At 28.8% G+C, this 27874-nt stretch overlaps 1 protein-coding gene across 1 annotated transcript in view; it reads right to left on the reverse strand.

Annotated features, from left to right (window-relative positions):
* Window positions 1-27874, reverse strand: part of LOC123294175 (roundabout homolog 2-like) — a 560947-nt gene that overhangs the window by 245534 nt on the left and 287539 nt on the right. The window contains exon 2 of the mRNA XM_044875281.1: window positions 16474-16806. Within this exon, the coding sequence (XP_044731216.1) occupies window positions 16474-16806 (333 nt within the window). The remainder of the gene's footprint in view (window positions 1-16473; window positions 16807-27874) is intronic.

The raw sequence follows: 27874 nt of genomic DNA on the forward strand, positions 1-27874 counted from the left end.
CTGGAAGACAGTGAGTTTTACATTTTTTAAACGACCAAAAACTTCGGAATCTCACAGGTAACATTATTTAGTCTGTAAATGAGACTGGGGAATAAAATATTTATAAAAATTCTCCACTTGAGACTCTGTTTAGTATTTCTGAGTTTTATTAGATCAATTAAAAATAAAAATATTAATATAATAATTAGTCAAAACATAAATAATCACTAATAGATGTAATAGATATGATACTGAATTTAAACATTGCTTTGAAATCACATCCCATTTTATTTTATCTAATGGCAACCCTAGTACTAAGAAAATATTTTTCTTATTTATACATATTTTGTAAATAATATTATTCCCCACAACCTTAATACATCTAACAACCTAAGGGCACTAACATTAGATTGCTCTTTCTTCTCTTCATATCAAAATATAGACAACATGAAGTAAATGGTACAATCCTTGTTTAAAAATTTGACCTTGCATGAAGAATTATTGAATCATTTGACAGACAATAATAATGTATTTAATTGAATCGAACAACATAAGCTCTTTCTAAACACAAAGACAGTAGCTATTGATGCTGCTAATTAACGTATACATAAACTACAAATTACTATTAGAGTTCGTTCAAATCAAAGTGGCACCGAACAAGAGAGAGTGTAGATATGAGTACACTTACATATACATATAGACTCTCTCTTGCTCGGTGCCACTTTAGTTTGAACGAACTCTACTGTACTGGTCTGTATGTACAGTAATAATAATAACTGTACATACAGGACAGAGGCATCATTAGGCAGCCATTAGTGGATGTTTTTGATATGAACCAATGGAGGTATTGCCCGCCAGGAATAACAAAATTTCATTTCCTATAACCTCACCTCGTAATCTAAAGGAGTAAGCTGAATTCTATCCTCTACAACTTTTATAATAAATGTAAATACTACTAAAGGTCAAGGAACCTAGATATTCCCAAAATTTCTAATTTAAATTGTTATTCTATCTCTTTCTGCTTAGAATCTATATCAAATCAAAGGACTAGATCCAATCTGATGTCAGAACATGATGTCCTCTATCAAACTCTTCAGTTTAGTTTAAGTTATTTTTTGATTGGTTTATTACAAAACGAGCTATTGGCGATTATAGATTAAAATGACCCACTAAAATTAAACTTGGAAATTTGAAGCAATTTTGATGGCATGACAGTACCTACATGAAGTGACTTATGTTGTGTCAACCAAGATGAATACATACCATAGACAGATGATAATAAATATATAGAAGATATTAACGTTTGTTGTCGTTGTTCTTATCGTTGTAACATGTTTTGTATTTGTTATTTTATAGTTTTTATAATATGCAATGATGGTAATATACAGCGTGTCAATTTACGTTGGCTACATATAAAAAACTTATTTATTATAAGGTTTTCAAAAAAAACTTATTCTTTATAAAAATCTCAGTTTTCGAAAATATTAGTATTCATCTATTCACTTTTGGCATCGAGAGTACATTTTTGTCGGCAAAAAATGTTCGATAGGAATGAATTTAGACCTTTTAGAACCCATAATAAGGAAAATGGTCCAAGGTATCAATCCCAAGATATGTAGTAGTGTATTAAAAGAATTGTGTATAAAAGAGCAATTACATGTATGGAACGCGAAGATTGATACGTTGAGGTCAAGAAAAATGTTGTTCCTAACCTAACCTACTTACGTAATCTAAGTAGGTTAGGTTAGGTAATCTAAATAAGTTAGATTGTTCCTAACCTAACCTTCTTACCTAAACAATAGTATCTAATCGTATTTGTAATGTAATCTATGAAAAAAAGATTGTAGTGTAATTATAATTTTGTTACATATATGTCCAATCAGAAAATGAATATTTAAAGTATGATGGCTGGTTAATTAGGAAAACGGATAAGGGATAACGTGTTTAATAAATAGGATTTGCAAAATTTGATAAAAAATTGAAGCTGTCAAAACATTCTCATTATTTACAATTCCTAAACAGCATACCTACACAGTTATCCTTAGTTCGTTTTTGATCAACGTATCTACCATTGCGTTCCATACATATAATTGTACTTTAACCAAATATTTTAAATACACTCCTACATTTCTCGGGATTGATTTCTTGAATCGTCTACCTTATTATCTGTTCTAAATGGTCTACAATTCAAAACGACCGTTAACATTTCTATCAAAATTTTTCATTTTGTGACATCATGAACATTCGATGTGAAAAGTGAATAGCTGAAGGTTAACATTTTCGAAAGCAGTGATTTTTACAAATATTAAATTTTTGTAGTAAAACTTATATAAAAAGTTTTCTATATGGAGCCAACTTAAGTAGATACGCTGTATGCTATACATATTTGCTCTTACGTTACAACGATAAGTATTCTTTAAATTTTCTATCCATCCATCTATAGATGATACCTTAAGTTTTTGTTCACATTTTGTTCTTTTTAATAAATATATTATCATAAAAGACACAGACAGGTATCTATTTTATTACAAATAAAACAAAATTTTAATAAAAACAAGTATACAAAATTTAATATCCAACTATGTTTCGATTTTATAACAAAATATGCAAATACTTTTAATAATTTACTAATAATAACATGATTATATGGTTCGTTCTTCTCGTATATTCCAAGAATACTTGAGCTTGGATGATAGTAAAGGTACAAATACAGAAATAAAATTTAGCCCCAAGAAATATGTACCTACATAAAAAAAAAAAATATTATAATGATTGCAGAAAAAATTGCATACAAACAACATTTGAGAATAGACTGATTTTGGCTTTCGATTTCTGCAAAATATACTAGGTTTTCGACAAAAGAATTTTCTAACAAAATTTGAATCTGAATCTGACTTGATATTTCTCACTGAAGAAAAATTAACCTATGATTGTTAACCTAAACTATAAATTCTCTTTCATGTACACCTAGTTGAAAGATACGAAAGCCTAGTTGATTAACTGTACTAATGATTCTTTTAGTAAGATATTTCAGTTTTAGATTGGTAGCTAGGTCCCTTGAGGGCAATAGATTTTGCATGATTTATGATTGGTATAAACTAAGTCTGTAATCATAAACTAGGTATGATAAATTAAATTGTCAAACAGTTAGAATAAAATTTTTAATATGTTTACAAACAATAAAGTTTTAAAAATCTCTGATTTTGCCGTAGTCAGATAAATAACAATTGTTTAAAGAAAAGATAAAAAATGAAAAATGTTTTACGTTTATCCAAAAATATCATTCTTCCCAAATTAAATAATGACGGCTAGTTCCAAATACATTTCTTTAATCATTGTACAAAAGACGACATTTAAAAAATAAATGATATTGTATAAATCATGAATTTAAACAATAGGTTGATTGTATGTATTTATATTTTAAGTAAAAGTTTATTTTAATTTAATTCTAATGTCGTAAATAAATCAACATGAATCAAAATTAGATCACACATAATATCAAAGTGAACAAACACAATGAACTCCTAGTCTTTTTCTATTCTTTAAATATAAATCACCAATGTTTTTTGTACTAACATGTTGTGTTGTAATCATTTAGATATTTATTCTAAATGATTTTATATTGGCTATTTATTTATTAAATTCTACAGCTCTTTTTATGCCCCCTTGTTATTAGTGTATGTTAAAATTTTATTGATTGGACAAATTTAACAGGAAAAATGGAATGAAAGATTGCCACTACGCCTACTTTTTTTTCTATTATTAGTTAAAAAGAACTATAAATAGATCTATAGAAATCTAGTGACTAACAGATTGACTTGAACGATAATCTACCCTCTGGTGATCACCTTAATGAGAGAAACTAAGTGTATAAATTTACATAACCTAATGATTATGTAAAAAAATCTAAATTTTAAATCTAGTACATTTTTTCTGTTTTGCCTGTTCACTATGACTGTTGAATAAATCTAGATTTTAAGTCTAGCACGTTTTGTCTGTTTAGTCTGTTCACGCGGTCACAATTGTCCAAGAGTTTGATTACTTTAGAGTTTGGATGTTGCTCAATGTGTGCCAAGTATCTATCACTGAAACGCACAATTTCTTCACGCACTGTGGGTACTTCGAAACTTCGGTGAATATCGTCATTATCCACATACCATAGAGCTTCATTAATTGTTCGGAACACTTTTGATTGAAATCTTTGCAGAATTTCAATATAGGTAACTATTGCCCACAATTCCCAATCGTTGAAACGCCTGCCTTGAATACTCGAAATAGAGAGAGTTCTATGTTCGTAATTGAATTTTTTCATTAACTTTTTTAAATTTGGCGCAAATACCATTCAAAAAAAGATTCTTTTACTATATGCAGAATAAATAACATCAACGACCATATAAATTTGACATTCCACAAATTTCGCAATTCAAAATTAATTTTCAAGTATGATCAAATAACCATTAGGAAAGTTACTTCCACACCCTTACTTCCCTACGATACACAAATTATATTTTTATGGAACTCAATAACAAAAACACAAATGAAGAAATATTGATTTTATTCCTAGGTTTCCATAGAAAAGTAACATCGTTAGTCAATGAAATAGTTTCTTTTAGACAAGATGTCCCCTAGGATACATTGGACTTCACTAACATTACAAAATGTCAGTTTTATTTCAATAGTTTACATTCATGTTTTAAGTTAGAATATGAAAGCTTTTTACAATATTTTATAACAACTATTTTGAAAATATTATACACTTGCAGTAAAAAAAAAAAAACTTTTCACCGTCCTCTTCTAAGAGAAAGCCTTTTCTAGATTTGATGTATAAATAAATGACTTTCCCTAAAATTTAAGAAGATAAATATTTGAGAAAAACATTTTTCAAAGGAACGGAAAAGGAACTTGAATCAATATAAAGTTGAATCAATGCATATGCCGATTTTCCACCAAACGGACAGTTAAGTTTATTGTGTATTTATGATTTCATATGCCAGAAAAAACAAAAACAAAACTAAAACTGTATGATCATTATGCCAGTCTTCGAAATGTTTGTAAAAAAGTGCAGTTTTGTTTTATTCGACACGAGTTTGTTTTATTTTTGTTTGTCCGTTTAAATGAAAACCGGCATTATATCAAAATATGAAAGGAAAAATTTACATAAAAGTCCGGAAAACTAAATCTTTTTTCCTTTTACCTTGTTACAGAAACTAAAAACTGAAAACTCAAAAAAATTTTATTTCTTAGATGATGCCGACAAGCACAATACGTAATCTCGAAGTGCTAATCGATTTTATTCTCTAGGTACTTAAGTACCAAAAGTTTCTTTATCCAGAAAAAAACGTGACTCTTTATATGGGAAATATTCACATAGAAAATATTAACAATATTTCAGATTTTAAGAAATCCGTGAAAGGTAGATAAACTAAGCCAGAGAGAAAGGACAGTTTATATCTGCTTCGATTTAGCATGGCAATCCCTAAATTGGTTATAAATGAAATAAAATAAACAAAATAGAAATAAACTTCAATACTTTAATTAATGATCAAATAATAATTATTTTATTTAAATATTATATTTTTGAAATATTAAATGAAAAATATCATAAATGCACAAAGACTTTAAAAAGAGTGAGCATATAGTGTGAGAGTAAGTAATAAAGACGAAGGGAAAGTGGGCAGAAAATGAGCACATTCTTTAGGGAACACTAGCAGATGTCACTTCTGGTGAAATGGGAGTAATAGGAGTAAAAGACGAATATATGAAGATGGTAAATGATCACATGTATAGTCAACTTCGTTTATCTTCTTTTGATTACCTTTATAATATGTAGTATATGTGGGTGTTGGTTTACATACAGAGTGATCTGTGACACAAGGTTAAAGTGGTGAAATATTATATATTTGTCAAGCATTCTACCAACTCGGTACTATCGGCATAAATCCAAGAGACCCGATCTTGATTACAGCTCTCTGTATATTTTTCCTCTGATTCTTCGACAAGAATTATTTGTCTTCATAGTGTACGCCATTTTCATAAACATTATTAACAATCGAAAGACTTTTATGTTTAAAACATGAATTTTGAAGGTTTGTGTTGAGTTTTAGACAAATGAAATTAAATCAGAATCACACACACACACACACACACACACACACCATATCTCATTTTCTTACGTAAATTTTTTGCCAGTTTGCTCATCATGGCAAGCCACGCTAAAAAACTTCGTTCCAAAAAATAACTAAATCAGCCTGTATTAGACAGGCTAGACGGAGAGTTGAAGAAAGTGTATATGAATATAAAGAATAGTGGCATGATGTAGATATACCTACCATACAATATACTCATCATCGAGATACCACCATCACTTCTGATACCATCGTCATGCTTCTTATGCTTCTAATAAGTGATATGTTATATTCCTTGATATACTCAAACTCTCACTTAAATTTCTAATATGATGTTTGTTGTTCATATACCTACTTGCTATAGTATTTTCAATTCGTTCATATAATGTAAGTGAAAAACTAGTATGATTTTATGCAAAATAAAGTGAAATAAATAGTTTAGCGTGATATAAATAGATTATCTAAATTGGAATGAATATCTACAACAGATTAACTGACAAGCCAAATTCTATTGTAAGTGTTTTTGTTTAAAATTGGAGGATAAATCATTAACGGCCAAACAAACCACTTGAACTGTTAGTTATTGAACGATATGCTATAAAAATGTTTAAACCGCTTCAAAGCTTACATACTTATATTCCAAGAGTAAAACAACAACCTAGGACAGTTACGTAATAAACTGGAATGATGATACTTTGAGTCCTGAGAAAGAACATGGATTGGTTTTTTCTTAAGGCAATTTTCAAAGAGAGGAAAGAGGGTAATAAATCATGGTATATAAAAATCATATTGCTTATATTAGGTTGTTTCAAAAATTTTGTCCGTTTAACTGTGAATACTTATTCAATTTAATCAATTTAAGTCAATTAATTCCGTCGGCATAAAAATCAGGAGCTCGGGATTCAATGAAGTACGCGAAGGTTGTTTTTATATCGGATATGGTTTGACGAAAATTTTACCGGTGAGAAAGGTATCGAAGTGCTTGAAAATATGGTAATCAGTTGGCAAGAGGTGTGAGAAGCGTGGTGGGTGCGACAGAATTTTGGCACTCAATTCGTTTAATTTTCGGACAGTGATTTGTGAAACGTCTATATTAATAATACACTGAAGTGCATGCCTTATAGTTCTCATGTCTAGAAACAACTGTAACCTGATTTTGATGGAAATACTACTGGGCTGTTCTCCAGATATTGCACGTAAACTACACAACAATTTACATTAGCGTTTCAATAAGTCCAATAAATAAAATAGCGTTTGATATTATTTTTATGAGTCTCATATCGATTTAACGTTTATATCCAGTATAGAACACACTTTATATGAATTCAAATCAATTAATAATTCATTTTAGATATTAAATTGTTCATATGATTAAATGAATTCATCATTTAGTCACTCATATTCATAAATGTACAACTCCGCCTATTTTCATTCATCATCGATCGAAATTAATCGGAAATTTCAATTATGGAAACATATTAAGGATTGATTCTATTCGAAATATAGGGGAAACGATTAAGTATTTATGCATAGTTATTTAACACTAATATTTGTATCTCTATTTAACTTTTCATTGATTTGCATTTCTTACCTTATTTATCTGTTTATTTTAATGTATACGTCCAATGTTGGGCTTAAATTTCCACCCTTTCAGTTTCAAGGAATCGAACGCTAAGGCGTTCTCATACCAAAGCGGTCTCGCCCAAATATTCGGAATAAAACATATTTTACAAAATTTATTATGCATAAATCGAAACGTTTTATAACATGTTTTAAAGCAACAACTGTAAGTAAAAAGAATTTTTGAACAGCATAATTCCATCACTAAGGTCATATTTCTCCCTTACAAGCTTCTTATAATCTTTTTATAAGAATATAACTTTTATAGTTTATGAAAACATGAAAAGTTGCACCAAAGGGTGAGAAGCCGACACTATCTGAGGCACTAAATAAACATTAACTCAAGTCTTAAACAAATAATCAACCCCCGAACTAGATATGGTCGGGCTAAAATGGTGTTTAAAGTCTCAAAACCCGCGAAATAATATAGTATTCTGACATAAAAATAGGGTAATAAGAAGTTGACACTTTAAAAGGAACCTTCCTTGACACTTCCTCTATCTCAATTGGGAGACGCTGTACAAGTGTAGAAAATGGGCTTGCAATGGGCTTATATCTGCCCTCCGCCCCTATCCATTGACTATCAATACAATAAAAAAGTTTATATTTTTGTAGAAAATACAACTAAAGAAAAGAACCAATAAAATTTTTAAAATTATATTTTTTATTAGAAGTAAACTGATTGATAAGAAAAATTTCCATTTATCTTTTCTTTTGAGATTCGTACACGCAATAACGTATAAAGTTGAATAACACACAATCAAACAAACACATATAACGTGATAAAATACAATCATTTTCTGAAATTTATTGAAAGTTAGTTTAGAAAAACACAAACCAACAAACTTAAAATCAAAGTTTTCATGCAAATATGTAAAAATAACACCGCGTGTGATTCCAACAACACAGTCACAAACAACAATCACAGTTCTATTTATGTGATGTCAAGTGTGTTATGTAAAATATTTATTTATTATTTTATGTAATTTCTTAATCAATAAACTAACAACACCCATATCATAAAAGAATAACAAGACAAGTTAATAATATTGCACAGAGCTTTAAAAAAAAAAACGTACAAAAAAAAAACAATAAATGCAATATAAGAAATTTGAAATGAAATTATTATTGTGAAATTTATGCTTTTTATGTTATTGTAAGAACACGCAATGTAATAATATATATAAAATTATATAAAATCAATTATGGGACAAGGTTTGTACAGTTGTGTTCCATGAATAAGTATCAAACGTCCTATGATCACGATACTTCCTAGGTCTTAGGGAAATAAATGGAAACTTGGAAAGAATTTTGATTACATCTAAACTAAGAGTGCCGATCAATGCTATATTAGATAAAACCTTTTAAAATTAATTAAAGCCTAAAAAAAAACCAAAAAAAAAAATCATAGAAAGTCACCATAAGATTTGAAGAACAAAATGATATAGAGAAAAACAACTTTTAACAAAAAGAAAACCGAATTCAAAAGAAAAACTTTTCCAAAACAAATTAATATGCAGTAAAAAGTAAAAAATAACAATAACATAATGTAGTTAAAATTATTGTTATTTTTGAAGTCGGTGTCAGCCAAAGAAACTACTCTGAAACTACTTCTCCCTTTGTTTGAAGTCGGTTAATAAAAAGGTTGAAGTGTCTCTGAAAGATTTTACAACATATTTTCCGCATAATACTGACAAAATTTATATTATATTTATAAAAGTAAAATTTTACTACAATTAATCGTATGAAATTTTTCTATTTACGATGATATTTACGTTCAAAAAGAAAATTTCAAATTTTCGCAACAAATGCATTATATAGCAACAAATGCATTTTTATGGTGCAAAAGAAAGCAACAAAAGCATTTTTGTTGCTCAAAAACATTGCAAAAAGCATTTTATAGCGACAGTTTCCAAATATCACATGATCAAAACCTGATGGTGCAGATTGGAGCCACACAACACTAACAACTGCTCCCTTACGTGGTGCTGCTGTTTAGAAAGGAAATAAATACACCAGGCCATATTATATATATCTATGTTCACTTAACGAAAAATGAGACAAATGAAAAATAAACAAAAATTAATCTAATTACATCAAAAATATGAATATCAATTACCTGAATTTATTTCATTTCTTTTCTAAGGTATATTTCTTATACAGAATAAATATAAAATAATTTGATTAACTTCAAAATATTCAAATCCAGTGTTGCTATAAAATTTTGATGGTTAAGTTGAGGCGCAAGTATATGTGCGCTTTTATCCGAGCGGAATTTCAGAAAACTCAGGATAAACAGAAACAGTTCGAATTGATTCATTGAATGAGGAGTTATCTTAAATACTGTTAGTAGGTTTAATTTATTACTTTTTAATCTTATTGAATATGTAAGTTGTTTTTAGAAGCAAGCATTTAAATCAAAGAATCCCGAAGTAATCAGATATTTATTTGAAACTATAAAGTATTTGAATTATTGACAGTTACTTCATTCCTAGGGAATTTCACCCTCAACTTTTGACGAACCCTCTTCCAAAAAAAGTTTATCACATATTTCTTCGAGTAAATTTTTCATTCCTTCATAATATTATTAATATTTTTCATCAATGTTTTCACTGTGTTATATTTTTTTTCAAACATAAAATGTATAATATAGTATGTACAATGTGGCAGATGTATGGAGGGGGGTGTCATATGGGGGAGAAAGGAGAAGTAGTGTGGCGTAACAGTAAAGAGAAACATAAAATTTATGAAAATAAACGAAATGGAAATCTACTATAGAAGGTAGAGGTTTCGTTGTGTCTATATGATACTTATGATATTATTATTATTGGCATAAGTAAAAACAAGCCGTGGAAAATGTGAATCTTAGTATTAAGACCAGTAATATTTTATCCAGGTGACAAGACATATGGTTGTTTAAATTTCAAAGAAACCTTATCAAACAGAGATCCCTATTTATTAAAAATGTGAAAGTAAGGATGTTTGTTTGTAACGCATTCAGACAAAAACTAATGAATTGATTTGAATAAAACTTAACAATAATAAAGCTCATATATCACAAAAACACATGAACTATAATTTATAAAGATATATTAAAAAAAATAAAATAAAAATTTAATTCATTTGATATTACCATAAATAACAGACTTCTGTAAAAATAGCCCATATAAAACATATCATGGCCATCTTTCCTGATATACTCAATGAGTTATGACTATTTTACATTTAAAACAATATAAAACCGTACATATATATTACCTGTGTAAAACAATCCCTACGATTATTTCGAGTGTTAAACAAAGGGGATGAGTGAGAGAAAGACAGGTGGAGGCTATAACACGGTGGTCTTTATTAATCTTTACTTTTAAATCCAGCGAAGCGGATTGGTATTACGCTAGTATTTTTATAAAACATTGTATGCAACTTGAAACAACAGCATATTATGAAAATTTCGTACAATGTTTAACCGATTTTCTATACTTGAATGCATTAATTCAGTCCTTAAAACATCAAAAATACATAATAGCAACACATTTTTCACACTGCCATGCAATTTTGTAGTTTACAATTAATTTTTCCAATATCTATATCTCTTGGCCTGATCTAACATATACTTTTTCCGAATTTCTTGTGTATCATATGTATTCTACATCCTAAACCGAATCACTGATTTGGCACTGTGACGGTTACCCAACCTTTGGTGTTCTGTGATTGTTCAATAGGTTAGTAAAGGTAAAAACAAGGATAGTTCTTAACAAAGCCAGCCATAGATGCATACATAGAACTACCTTTCCTTTGCCTTTTCTCATTTTATGTCTATTCTGTACAATATTTGTATTTTGTTAAAAAAGGAGGGATTCTAATGGCTGAAAGATAAATCTTTGAAAAAAGTTAATCCCAAAGCTCAATAAACTAAATAGGGTACATCAAAAAACAATTAAACATAACTTCGCCAATGGAACCTGGACCTTCCACACAAAGTCCTATATATTTTTAGGGCGAATCAAATATTTTTCCATCAGGAATTAAAACAAGGAGCTGTCTAGCTGACTAGTTGACTATATATTAGAGCTATATAAAATGGAAACAATATAAAAGCATATAGATGTGTTATGATATCCAACCTAGTAACTCTCTCTCTACGATATTAAAAGAAAACTGAAAGGACTAGGAGCTCGTTGCATTTTATGATAGAAAATCCCTTTTATGACTTAGAATATTCGTGCATTGTATAAAATAATATATTATAATCTTCAATCGATTTAAATAAAACTAGTTGTATTATTATGATATACACTAAAATAAAGGTTGATTTACATTTATCTACAGCATCCCATTCTAAAATTTTGGGAATTTTTTTAAATAAATAATTAAATATAATCAAGCACTTAGTCGAATAGTTTAAAAAAGAACTATCTATGTTATTCTTGGTTTTGATATTCGAGGAGAATAGAATGCTAGAAATCTTTGACGAAAATATCACGCCAAGAAGATTTTCAAAGTTTGCAAATCCCAAGGAATTTTCGCGAATTGTAAACTTTTACATTAAATTTCTGTCGAGTCAATACATAATTCGAAGAAATATTTCAGTTAAAAAATGTTCGTCTTTCAATAAGGAACAACTTTCTAATTTAAAATTAGCTTCTACCTTTTATCTGTAACGTAAATAAGTTGACTTTTAATAGGCCCTCAGAATAAAAGACTCAGCAAAGGTACCTAGAAGATGCCCTCCTTTGCTAGAAACGAGTATCATTCAAAAGCGAGTATCATATTCTTGTCTTATCGAGCCTGTTTTTTTCCTGTCCATGTCATTTCTTCCTTTTTTCTTTATCAAATTAAATGATTTACACCTCAGTTTCAAGCTTATCAGGCTGGCTACTGACATAAAATAGACCAACGGCCTTAAAATGTACGGCTTAGAAAAAATACAGGCTAAAGAAAATTTTAACATTTAAACTTGTTTTTTACGTAACTTATATGTTATATCTGTAACAAAATCATCTTTAGTACAAAATAAAGTAAATAATTCTTGATATTACATTATTTCTCTAGTCGCATGGGTCGAGCTACCTGTTATAATTCAAATAATAGTGGCGAAATTCAAAATAAGTATTCATGTAGCTATTTTAGAGTAACGTTAATAATCTTGATCAAAGTTAACTTTTTCGAAATATTCAAATCTTCTAATTTTAGTGATTTTTTGAAATTGCTAGTTTCCTAACGAATTTCCATCACATTTGCAGCAACAAAAGTAATTTCCTCAAACAACTTTTTTCTTAAGAATCTAAAGATAGAGAGCCTGGACATGCTTTAGAACTCCGAAATATTGAAGAAGAAAGCATCGGTTCAATTTCTTAAGCAATAAATCGAGAGCCTAATACCTACTACTTTTCACTATAATATGTATTCCGTTATATTCATCTCAAGTGATTCCGGTAGATAAAGAACCTACTTAGATACAGTAAAAGTAATATTGTTGACTTACTTGGGGTTAAACCATTTAAAAATATACCATTTGATTAAATGAATTTCATATCTCTTAATTGACCAAAAAATTAAATTTTTTTCATCTTTCTTAAATGTGTCAAGTGAGAGCTTTTCAAAAAGTTTTTATAAATATAGAGTGAATGTATCATGTCACAATGATAAAACCACACCTATAATAACCAAACTCATTTAATATAAACATTTCAAAAAATGAAGAACAAAATTCTAATTATATGACACATTTTCAAGTACACTGAGAAAAATATTAAAACAATGAACTTTAAAAATAATGAAAAAAATTATATATAACAATGAATGTTTTGTGAAGTTACCCTAAGTAAATATGTACGATGTGTGTAGCGAAGAATTTGTCATTGACAGTCCCGTGAAAGTCGTCGTGACGACCAAAATATTTGATTCAATTTCTTGATCATTTTGGCGAGCTACTTATGCTGAATTGTTTAATAATTATTAATGTTACTAAGCACAAATAGTGTTCGACAAATTTTCTGCTTCGTTTTGTCAGATTAATAATAAATACGTTATAATCCGCATTTGAAAATGCACCACTTTCGAAAGAACTCACAGAAAAAAAGTATGGTAGGCTCGTCAAAACGAAATCACTCGAAAACGGTGCTGCCCCGCGGGCTAAAATACAAATTATACAAGATAGTATGCCATAACTGCTATAACACTGTGATTTTTTTTCTGGTTACTCGATTATTATCACGAATATTAATACTTTCTAATACTTCATGTTACTCATGTTTTTTCAACTCTGTAAGTGATTGAAGTATTCATTACTTGAAAGGAAGTACGCTTTTAATAGTATCGTGAGAGAAAAGTTCAACTTAAAAGAAAATAGAAAAAATTGCTCGAGAAAACATTTGAAAATAAATTGTGACTAGGAAGCAAAGAGACATTTACATTAAGAAACTTCCTCGTGTTATTAATCTGTAAAGTTGCGAGATAATTTTGTAGGTTTTTTTATCGTTGGATAGGCTTTTAATGCCTCTCGTCTTTCTGAAGTTTATAACTCAAATGAAACCTTACATCTGTAATATTTGGTGCAGAGCGTCGTCTCAGGTTTAACAAACAAATTGTAAATTCATAAATTTTAATTCAGATCTAGATGGAAATCCAATAATGTCTGATTATTTGTCCTTATTTTGAGCGGGTTTTATTTTACTTATTTCATAATGTATCCAACGTATGTTCTTCACTTTTAAGCACCTAATTTTGCAACACACATCCTGTACATACAAGTAGTTAAATATAAAGTGATGTCCCATTCCATATATTTAAAAAGATTTCAAATGAGGTGAATTGTTTAAAAGAAACCCCAATGGAACCAGCCATACCATATAGAAACAATGAAAATGTCCGTAGTGTTGATAATATGAATGTGTAAGCTTTCCTTTTCACGTTTCATACGTATTTCAAACCCTAGATTATATGTGCATTCACATATTTGCATATATGTGATACTGTGTATTTTTTTTACAACTACACTACCGTTGAAAAGTTTCAAATCATATCATTGTTTTCACATAAATTTCATATGTGTTAATATTGTTTTATCATTATCCCATCCATAGATTGATGTATGTTAACATAGTTTTTTTTATTAAACATTATGACAAATCACATGCTTACGAAATAACGATTTATATATCATTTTTTGGATATTTTTGCGGGGTTGAATCCTCTGTGTTAAAATATATCAAATGCTTTATACAGAGAATGCAAAATTATCAAAACGATTTTAACACAATCAAAAATAAAGAAAAGAAAAGTAAAGAAACTCATTTTATGCCCGTTCAACTTAAGAAAGTCTTTCGATTCAAGGATTTCTAGAAAAAATAAATGAGTTATCTCAAAACTATAATTTGGTTTCTATAATTCATGATCAATTATAAATGCGTAGAATAATTTTATTTTTTAACAGTAGTGTGCTTTCTAGATCTAGAATGTATCGTATAAAGAAAATGAGTGTCAAAAAATTTTTATAATCTCATAATATTTTTCATACTTATAATAAACGGATTATATTGTTAAAGGTATATCTACAAATTTTAAACTTTAAAAATATATACAAAACTAACCGTTCCCCAGCCGTCTTTCCATATAATTTCATACTATATACAACCACGCAGTTTTCTCCATTGCCCTCATAAAACCTTTCATTACCTTCCCTGGACATTAAATATACTTTCACCTGTTTGTTTTCCATTTTCACCGCGCTCGCAGTATGATATTTACAATCCTAAAGGTTTAGTTGATATCGATACTTCCAGAGTTTGTACCCGTAAAACAGAGTGGTGGATTAAATAAAGATGCTTTCGATCTAAATTCGGACTTTTTTTGGCCTGAATTTGATTTTGGACTTAGACTAAACCAAAACCAAAACTTTTACAATATGGGATTTTAACCTAAACCAGTCTAGCATTTTTGTAGCTACCCGATTACAAACAAATTTACCCGATTTCATATTTATATTGAATTTTTGAGACTTTTTATAAAAATTAATTTTACGAACAGGAAACAATTTGAGACATAAATAAATTTAAGTATTTTTTCTCAGAGCTTACTAACTACCAATAAATTATGTTCCAATGACCAAAATAAAAAGTTTCTGAGAATGATCTAAAATATTTCCACACCCATGATTCCAAACAAATTATTTGAGAAAATTTTCAACTACTTAAAATTTTGAATTCGGTTAAAATAATGTATAAAATTAGTCGAAACAGTAAAAAATTAATGTTTTTCTCAACACAAATCAGTACAGGTATAATATCGAAAGAGGTAGAAGATAATTTTAAAACGTACGATGTGTGTAAAGTTTATTTTATGAAAAATGGTAGTTTTTTTCATAAAATAAACTTTATTGCAATTTCTTTTTCGAGCAAAAGATCGACTTTGCAAAAATTTGAACGCAAGAGCGGTGACGATATTCAAATTTTTGTCAAATCCATTTATTCCGAATTAAATTTATTATACTATCTCACTATCTCAAGCAGTTATCAACAGGATTTAAAGTTATTATTATTCAAGATTTTTGAAAAACAAGTTTCTTTTATATATGATTTTCACACTAGTGTCTTTGCCACTTTAAATTTTTCGGATTTCATAAGATTGGTTTTCAAAAAGTCATAGTATGAATTATACGATATTTTGAAACCACCTATAAACAGATATGTTTCGATAAAAGTAAAGGTATTTGTACATACATAAAAATAAAATATAAACTAACACATACCTGCAACTTGTAATGTAGCATTACGACTTCTTGCATGCCCATGAACATTACTGGCAACACACCAATAAACTCCTGCATCAGACTCACGTCGTCCATGTGCAACACGTAGAAAGAATAATGATCCAGCTGGTAATACCATACGATGCTCTGTTGATCGAACCGGTGATCCATCTTTATACCATGTTACTGTTGGTTCAGGAATCCCCGATGCTTTACAATTTAATGTAGCTGGATCATGTCTTGGCACTGTTGTATCGACAGGATGTTCAGTAATACGCGGTACTGAGCCATCATCCTCATCTTCCTCTGATGGTGTGTCATCGTAGTGATAGCCTAAAATTTAAAAAAAATCTAGTGTGAACAGAGTTTTTCATTAACTTAATTTTTATAATTAATTACCTAAGTATTTAAAATTTTTGTTACTATAACCGGTGTCACTTTCGTAACTAAGACAAATCTCTCAAATTAAAAGTGAACTTTTTAAAGGGGCTCTATAAATGCCTTGTTATAATATGGGATGTAGATTTGTTCAATAAATCGTTTTCTGAATAATTATGAAAAAAAATGACCATACATGACCTTAACTTCAGCAGATGTTCATACAAAGTTATTGATTGTATAAAATATCAATAAATTGATTGATAAAATGCAATAGGATGGGCTAGATGTTTACGACACATGATATATCTAAGGGATATGCATGATAGGACAAGACATGTATTATAATATTATATCATATTGATAATATATGGAGCTGAGTAGTCAACTCAAAGAGGAAATTAAAGAAGAACCTATTCAATAAATAACTAGGCTAGATACTACATATGAATACATAATAAATATTGTACAGAATGATTGAAAAACTTCTATTATGTTTTCATCAACTTCATAATAATGGAAGAGCCTTCCCAAAAACAATTCGTTGAAAGTTTACTAAAGCTGATCATTTGAGGTTTGGTTATAGTAGTTGTGTACACACACATACTGCGGTCAGTCAAGCGAACGATAGAACAGGAGTCAGATATATGCTATCGAAATCGTTAGGTTTTACGTACTACTAAAATGCATTTACTATAGTTGGAAATTGTCATACAGATTGATATTGCACATAAATAACAGGTATGATTGTCGGTAAGTTAGGTGTTAGAACAGGGCTTTTCAGTCAGCTCTTATTTATGAACAATAAATAATTACGATTCATTTTTTATTTCCCGTGTTATTTAAATGAATTTTGAAAGCTGAAAATTGTTATATAGATTGTTTATTACATATAGATAACAGCTATGACATTCAGTCAGTCAGCCTTTATTTGCGATTTATAGTAATCCTACACGAATTTATAGACGGCAAAACGTGGTCGATTGAATGATAAAATTTTTTGGCCTGCATGTTATCCTAGAAGTTTCCAAGGGTAGGGAGGTCAATACTAATGAAAAATGTTCAGAAATGATTAAAATTAGGAAAATAGTCTGAGATATTTAGGACGAATTTAAGATTAAAGTGTTCTCTACACAAAAATAAATAAACTAATACATAACATACATCAAAATGTATTATCAGCATCATAAAATTTTAACGGTCTATTCAAAAAACGTTTAACCTTAAGACCGCAACACTCGATTCCATATTTAAAAAAGTTTGTTATTATTCAAAAGGTTTTAAAGGCAATAAACATTTTCCAATTTTTTTTTCTTATATGAAAAATATTATATGTTTTTGTATAAAATAAGCAATTTTTTATACGTATAATGTAATATACACTAAACTTATATTCGTGTTTTAGAGTAATAGTCTCTATAAATATTTTTTATGTTGATAACCATTTTTTGATAAAATTTTCATACATAATTATTTAAAATTCACGAATTTTTTCTTTTCAATCAGCAGTTATTAGTCAAATTAAATACTAGGTGAAGGTTAAAAGGTTACTGCTCCTTAATACGTTTGTTGAAAATAGAAAGTATTTTAAAATAGAATAGTGTTGGGGAAGGAGATCATTTGGGCTGTTCTGGGTAATTTTTTCAGGAAGACTTTTTATTTTTTAAGGGGTATTTCTGAGAACGTAGATACTTTTCATCCAACATGGTTCATAAAAATGATCCTTATTTAAATCTAAAAAATAAACGATATAAGTTGTTCAATGAATCGATTAATTCGAAGCTATTCGCTTTCTTTGTGTCTTTTGTGCCGAGTCTTGAACCCAAAATGACTTCAACATTCTAGGATAAGGATTTTTGAGCTACGCATATGTACAGCGTCAGAGAAAAACTAATTGAAAAAAGTGTCTCAAAATGCATAAAAATTCCGACCGATTAATAAGGAAATTTTCCGTGATTTTTTATATTCCACTTTTCTTTGTATGAGAAAGTAAAAACATTTTAATCAAGTTTAGTATCAATTTTGTCACGCTTAAAAATATGGATGCTACGAAGAAAATCTTGGTATAGGTGTTCATAAAATCACCTAATTAGTCCATTTCCGGATTTCTCAGTACGTAAAAAGTAAGTTAGTAAATAAGCAACATAGGTCAATTGAGACCGTAGGACTCATCTTGTAGGTCTTTAGAGATAGAACAAAAGCTTAAATGTAAATAAATTTTCTTATAAAAAAATTAACAACTTTTTTTTTTGAAACATTTCATTGTAAACATTATTGTTTACCCTGGAGTGTAAATATGTGCATGTGTTTATGGTTATAAGAAAGATACTTTTATTACTTCGTGTGTTAGAGTGACTATCTATCTTTACTTACATGACGTAAAAACAAACGATTAGGTAATCAACATTGTTTATTCATGGTATTTTAACAATTAACTCAGTCTATTGTTGGTTTTCACTTGTTTTATTTAGATTCGTGCATGTATATTTAACAAATTATTTCCACAGACAAAAAACAATACACGCGCAAAATAATTTCGCACATAAATTATGAGAAACATAAACAGGCGTGTATCTATTGAAATAATTTGTATTTAAAATTAATGGTTATTGTCATTTCTGTAACATAGTTTCGTTGCCACAATTTTTTTTTTGAAAGACATACCAACCCTGATTTAATATTTACAATAGACCTATATAATAAATACAGGGTAGAAAATTTTATATACAAATGTTGATATCTTAACAAACCACAAGAAACAATATAATTTGCATTAATAAAAACACATTGTATGCAATTTAGAGAATGGAGGTTGGTAGCTAAATAAATATGGGGAAGCTTATAGGTTGGTATTATTTTATAGTAAAGGGTTAAATAATTTATGATTTAACGTCTTACAAGTGTGTTTTTTTATACCCTTTAAACACAATTGAATTTTAACCTTAAGACATTTATAATATGAAATATGTATATTAAATATAAATTGAAACTTGAAGCCTTTCTTTAAAAGACACACTTAGTTGGAAGGAATGTATTCAAAGCGTTTATTATTTTGTGCTAAAATCTTACAAAATGTATGCATAAAAACTCTATTCCCAGCTGAGAGATGATCTTACACTAAGTAACCTCTCAATCATGAAAAGGCTTCCTTTTTTTTCTTCAACAATTTCTCTATATTTTTCTCCATACTGATCTAAAAATTATTAGCCTATTCTAAGATTATGTCCCGTATGTTATCAGAGCCATTTCGATTGATTTTTTTCAATTCCAATGTTGATCGGTCAGACATTTCGAACAAATCAATCGCACTCGAAAATGCGGTTTCATCATCAGGGGTTCAAGATGTTAAAAACTCCATTATAAAAAGTGATAACAAATTCTTTCAGTAGCGAAATGTATTTCCAAAAATCACACATTCCTCCTTTTAACCCCCGAACTAAACAAAGGGGTGTTATAAGTTTGACCGATGTGTGTATGTGTCTGTGGGTTTGTCTGTCTGTGGCATTGTAGCGCCTGAAAAGATGAAGCAACTTTAATTTTTTTGATTTCATTTGAAAGGTATTTAATGGAGAGTGTTCTTAACTATGTTTCAATTGTGAGATTAGTGTTTCGTACCAAAAAAACTAAAAAATTGGGGATGATCTTCAAAATGAGTGATGATTTTCAAAATCAATTCAGTTTGGAACAGGCATGACATATAATTTTAACCTATAAATAATTACTATGGAAATGAATGGTCAAATAAACGTGGCTCCATTCATTTCGAAAATTGGAATGGAAAAATAAAAAAAAGAACAAAGACAATTCAAATATTTCAATTTCAATTATAATATTTCCAAAAATTTGTTCCAAAAAATAATAGCTTTCTAAGTATTCTTTCCATCTCATCTGATTTCCTTGACCATCACTTTCATATTGATTTAAGAAGGAGTGTTATAAGTTCAAAGTGTTTATCTGTGCGGTTGTGTGATTCTCAGTGGCATTGCAGACTTAAACGTTCGAACCGCCTCGATTGGGAACATTTTATAGCTGAGTTTTCAAAAACCGGTTTACAAGGAATTAATCACATTTGTCGGGGATTTTTTAAATTTTGTAAATTTCACTTGTTCTAATAATCGAATACTTCCAGTAATATCCACAATCAAGGGCAAATTATTAAAAATTAAAACAATTTCTCTATATTTGTTGTAAATAACATTTTTTAGTTAAAGAGAATTGAAAAAAATACACTCGAACCAGGACTCGAACCCGGACCTCTTGGATTCATGTCAAGTGCCCTACCAATTAGGCTATTCGAGTTCTAGACACGAAAGCAATTTTTTCAACTCAATGAATTTTTTAATTTGTTTATCCACTTATTTTATTTATTATTATTACTTATTATTGTTGTTAACATTTTTTATAATTATTATAATTCACTGTTTATTTATTTAAATTGTACAAAGTAAGAGATTTGTTGTTTTTTGTTATATTTCATGTATAAAACTCTACATTACATAAAATGTAAATTCAAGAGAATCAAGTTGAATCAAGGGACTCTCTTTTTTTAGTACTATTAGATTTAAATTCATATCATTTATATTCGTTAGAAGAGTACATTATGTTTTAAAATTATGTACAAAAATAAATATTCAAGAAAAAAAAAATAAAACAAAAAAAGAGAACGAAACAAAAAAGAAAACATTATTATATGTATATATGGATGTGTGTGTATATAATATAAATCGGAAACAGAAACCAGAAACCGAAAGTTAATATATAACATACAATAACAATATTTTTATTCATATCACGTAGTGTGGAAAACGCGCATTCACGTTACAAATATTATGTAGTATGATTTTTCGTGTGCAAGTTAACTTTATACAAAAAAAAACTACTAAATGGGTTATACTGAGTGTATTATTCAAAAACGTAATATTTTCGAATAGTCTAAGTACCCGAAAACGAGACAGTTTAAATTTTAAGGTAAAATAGCACCTACCGTTTTTATTACATATATGTATAAACATCACAATGTAATGCAAGAATTAGCTTTCTCGATTTAACAATACACTTAAATAATATTCTTTCGTAAAAAATTAAAATAATAATGGGGTTTAACCTCCCTTTCTCAAACCGTGTCTATAACAGATTTCATCCACATCATTGTTTTTAATATAATTTTATGATGTGTGTGTAGTTGGTTACATCGTTCAGTTGCATCCAAGTGACGACAGAGTGATCAATTTCAACCTCCCAGCCAATAGTCGAAGGTAGGACGCATTTACAAGCTCGGCTACTAGTCGGTTAAAGAACAAAAGAATAAAATTTAACAAAATAATATTTTAGTTTATCCAATTTTACATGTAGTGACCTTTGAGCTAATCATGTGTCAATTGTACATTTACCGTTCACCTTCTATGGTTTTGGGAAAGCTCAGGAAGCCTAGTGCATGTTTTAGTGGCAATTTTCAAGTTTTAATTGAAAAAAAAAACCTTTTTCTATGTTTACAAAAAAAAAATAATAATCTACCAAAACGTGTTTTCGTTAGGCGAATGAACTTACTCACAAAACAAACTATTCAAATTTCACTAATTGTCATTTAGAAATATGTTTTAAATTTATCTGTAATTACCATCTCATGTTTTATTCACGCTAATAAAATACAAAATATTTTCACGATGAATCTTTCAAATAAAATCACAAACCTACATAAATTTAAATTGAAATTTTTTGTCATGTTACCAAAGTGGATTATTTAAAGATCATAGCGCGAAAAAAAAGTGAAATTCAATATTGATATATAGTTTTTGGCAATATGCCATCAGTTACAGCCATTGGTAAGTGCAATAATTATTTGCAAGTATTTGACACCAACAACAAGCAGTTCTAACCTTTATGTTTTTATGTACCACTTAAAAAGTTTTGTAAAATATGTGTACAAAATGTATAATGTCAAGTACAAAAATATAATAATACTTACTTACTATATTTAAAAGAAGCATTTTATATTTTTATATTTTTTGTAATAACATGTGTTGGTTGGTATAGTAGTGCCCCATACAGTCAATAGCACCACATACTGTGATGTTTTCATATCGATAGAAAAGAAAACCACATCTATGTTTTTATAAGTTACTTCCATATGACAATTACAGCTTAAGGGCAAATTTTCTGGAAACTATACAAGGGGAAAGTAACCCTTTAAAAAGTTCTTACTCGTTCCTTCAAAAAAACTTAATAGCCTCTGAGAAAAACTTGTGATTCTATGTCTATATTCCGCATCAAAAATTGAAACCCATGACATAAATGGTGGAAACGCATATAAATCATATATTACATTGCATCTTACTATTCAAATGTATTTATTTGCGCTCCCACCAGCTTGTGAACAGCAATTCGACTAGTAATATATTGAGGTAGTATTTATTATTATTCAGGTATTAAAAAAAGGTTTAAATTAAAATTTATCAGAGGTATATGCAAGCTATATTGCCGAAGACTACAGCCCTTAACCGACTATCTTTTTTTTGCTTTTTAGGTATCTACATGCTTTTAAGCCCATTATCAAATGGCAAAATTTATTTCTTCAACTCGATTCCAAGTGATTACTTGAAGGTACATACAAAATTGCTGTTCGCTTTCTTTTATGTTTATAAAAAGAATAGAAAGTAAAGTGAAAACAAAGACATTTGCTTATTTCAAACAAAAATTGATCATTTTTTATAAGGAACATTTTGAATTGAAACTTTTCAGGATGAATGTTACGTGACTCAATTTAGTTATATTCTTCGTTTAAGATCTGAAAGCCACTTTAAATTTACTTAATAGGGAATACAATTTCCGCTCGGCATGTCTTTTCATTCTTGCGTTATCGTGGCAACAGATAGACGGTCAGATGGATAAACGCAAATGGATTAATTTTATTGGTGGCTTAATGAACACCAAAATTTTATTTGTTTCATGCATATGTCTAAGCGTGACAAAAATGGGACTAAACTCAATAAAGTCCTGATATAGTTTATACATTTTTGCATTAGATTTATTTAGTTTAAGTGTTTACTTATGTTTATTCAGCTAAGCTTGTGCTCGTAATACTCGTAACCATTTTAATCATAAAACATCCATACTTTTGTTTCATACAATAAAATTTATGTGTTTTAGTTTTGAATATATTTGAAAACTTTTTAAACTGACCATGACGACATACCAAACTTTACAACTTTCATAACGTGCATACCACATATGTCAACAAAGCAGATGCACTTGATCAACAAAAAAAAAAACAATACAAATCTTGATGTATGGAAGTAAAAATATGATATTGTACTCCACATTTTTATATCTTGAAATATAAAAATTAAATATTTAGCAAAACAAACATACAATGCATGAAAAACATTTATATATTGTAAACGAGATGTAGACGTGTAGATGTGTGTAGACAACAGACGTTTTTATATTTGTTGAAAGGCAAGAATACTGGTGCCATTTTCATAGTTATCTTTCGATATAACATGAAAATGTCTGATTGCTGTTGCTCTGTATGTGCGAGACTTTCAACGACTCCAAACGCAGTAATTTAATGATAATTCAGTATCATATAAGCAATTTTATATATTCACATTTCAAATACAATATATTCATTCGTATTTAAATGTTATTGATAGTACGTTTCTTGCATATGATTTTTTTAATTTTAATAAAATGCATTAAAATTGCTTCACTAGCTTGTAATATTTTTATACCATGTATATATGAAATAAACATAGTATATTAAGTTTAGTCCCAAGTTTGTAACGCTTAAAAATATTAATCCATTTTTGGTTGTCCGTCCATCTGGCTGTGAACACGATAACTCAAAAACGAAGAAAGATATCAAGCGAGGAAGGCGAGGAACCACGTGAAATTTTAGCAAAATAGCATTTCGATAATTGGTCTCTGAAAAACAAATGAATTATGGAAATATAAAATTCATTAAATACCCATACTGGAAAAGAACTACTCAAAGCAAAACATTAAAATCTGAATATACCTACGCTAATGCTTCTTGGGTACTCCTTTATTCATCTAGACGCATTCGGCGTTGTAGCCGACACAAAACTATCCACTCAGTAGCAAGTGTAAGACACAACTGCGCCATTTTAGCTAAAAATGACTGACTTTACATATTCCCAAAGAAAATAATGTAATGGAGTGAGATCGCAAGATTTTGGAGACCATTTAATAGGTCCATTATGAGATATTAATAAAATATTTCCTTCTGTCTACTGTAAAATCGGTTATCCAACAAAAGAGCGTTGCCAACGCAAAGATACCTCTACGGGTTTCACCCTTTATAACATGTCTTGGACATTATTGGTGATTTAAAAAATTCTTTAATGTACGTCTGCAACTTAATACCTCAAATAGGTTAAACCATAAGCAACGTAATTGACATAAATGTTGTTGTATACGAGAAGATAAAATAGAATAGGTGAGTTCTCATAAATTTTCTTATAAAACCTTTAAATAGCAACAAAACCAAAGAACTATCAAAATCAAAAACATACTCTTCTTGATAAGATGACATAAAATACCAAAAAAGTTTAATATTATACCACATACAAATTTGTTATATTTTATGACAGATATAATGAGACAAGTACGTGTTAATATTGTTAACATCTTTTAAAAACTTTTTCTACTTACATTATTTTGAATGAGGTAGAAATTGAGCAAAATATAAGATATTTTATTGAATATGGTGGTGTTGGATTCGAGCAAAATTCGAGTCAAAAATGACGTTTTAAAAAATGTTTCACTAAAAATTATAATATAAAGTAAAGTCTCGCGATGAGAGAAATTCTCACAACGTCCGAAAAAATATATTTAAAAACTGTAGATAGGTTGGAAAAGCTCAAAAATTCAAGGCGAAAATTTATAAAATGATATAAAGATAGAAAAAGTTTCGACCACCTATACCATTTGAAAAATAAATGCTTTAAATCGAATGTGAACAAAATGCTCATACCGCCAATGTTGACGGGTTAAAGCAGAATATAGGCTATATTGAGAATAAAACATTTAGCAAATTAACGAAAATATGAAATTTCAATCAAATTAGTGACGAGTAGCGCTAACATATATCTCTAGGGACGAAAATTATAATAAATAATTACGATACAACACACATTATCTATTTCACATTACCCATATATTGCAAAATCAAATTCATGAACATCAAACACATGATTGAAATATGCAATTTACAACTATGATTTGAAATTATCAATTGGATAAATTAATTCGCTATTATTTAAGCTAAAATTAGAAACGTTTCAAATGTGAAATATTTAAAATATTGGATTTAGATGACCGAAACATGAATGTAGCCGAGATCTTAATTTAAAGTTTTTCGGCTTGGAATACATGCTTGAAGTTTATTCCAACTATGTTATTCAAACGATCACGGAAAAGTTTAAATTTTGTTTAGTTCTTGTCTCTTTCAAAATTCTTTTCTGTGTAAAGCTGACAACATAATGTAAGATTAGATGTTTCCTTCATCATCAGATGTGATGGTTAAACAATAGAAGTATCCACGCTAAATAAAAAAATAAAGTGATCAAAACTTTAAATACAACAAGTTTCTTGTACAACAAAGATACAGAAATAACACACAACTTTAAAGTAAATTCGGTCTTCTTATTTAAAGATTATAATATAAAAAAACGTGCTTTAACTTTATTTTTGTTTTTATAAATAACTTTGTTAGTTACCTTACAACAACTTTTTATCTTATTTAAAAAATAAAAAATAAAATAAAAATAAAAATTTGTAATACAGTGTGCATACTTAGAAAAGCGCACGGGAAGAATTGATTAAAGAAAACAATTTTTTTTTATAAAATTCGGCAAAATGCATGAAAAAAAATTATCGCTTTTTGATATCTTTCTCATATGTCGAAATGAAACACTTTTTTTATCTGTTAAGTGAGCTTTGCCACTCTTGACATCTCATGTTGCACCTTTACAAATAGCCAAGTATACATCTCAAGTTTTTGACGTATCTTGAAAAGTTGACCACTTATAGTTTTATGAATGTCTGGATGTTCAAGGAATCATAGAAAAGGAGGTCATCTACTAGCAGACATCGTGTGACTCAATCGATCCAAGTAAGTGATCATAAAAAAAAGACTTAGTGATGGGTACCAGGCTGTTCAGGAGTCAAGAAATGGAATCTTCGGAAAAGAGGTCATCAGCTAGCAGACGGACACCATATGTGACCCAATCGATCAAGTAGGCAACTAAGCGGCTATTGATTTAAAAATATGGCTTAGCTATATGTACAAGGCTTTTCAGAGGTCCCTTGGTCAATAAGTTAAACCCTACCTATTACTAAACTTAAAGACGTCAAAATAAGAAACACTTGGTAAAATTTTTTTTTTTTTAAATACAATAATTTATCATTTAAGTGAAAGCAACGATTTGTCTTGAAAAAACAATATTAAATTCAAATTTCACAAAGTTTTTCTTCTTTCTTTTCTGAAATATAATTCATTTATTTTTTGTTACTTAATAATAATAACAACTTAAAAACAAAAAAATAACTAGATTAATAAAAATATCATCGGTGGTAGAATAAGAGAGTAGGCAGGAATTTACATGTAAAAATTATATTTTAAAAATTGGTAAGAAGTTTTATGAGAAAGAAAAATCTTATTGAAAAGTTTTCTTTACAATCTTAGTTGTAAAGATACGTTGTTGAAAAATCATTTGAAGAATTGATACACATTTTTTTGAAGAATTAAAAAGTTAAATTCGTTTAATTGAATATATTTTTTTCAAGGATTATATTATTTTTATATCCTGTATATATGAAATATATGCGAAGGTATATTAATTTTACTCTCAAGTTTGTAAAGCTTAGAAATATTGATAATACGAACAAAATTTCACTATAGGTGTTAATAAAATCACCTACTTAGTCCATTTCGGTTAGTCATGAGAGTAGCCATTGTTAGTATCATGATTGCAAACACAGAGTGTCCTGTTAGTTCTTG

The sequence above is a fragment of the Chrysoperla carnea genome, chromosome 2, assembly GCF_905475395.1.
Source record: "Chrysoperla carnea chromosome 2, inChrCarn1.1, whole genome shotgun sequence".
NCBI classification, from domain to species: Eukaryota; Metazoa; Arthropoda; class Insecta; order Neuroptera; family Chrysopidae; genus Chrysoperla; species Chrysoperla carnea.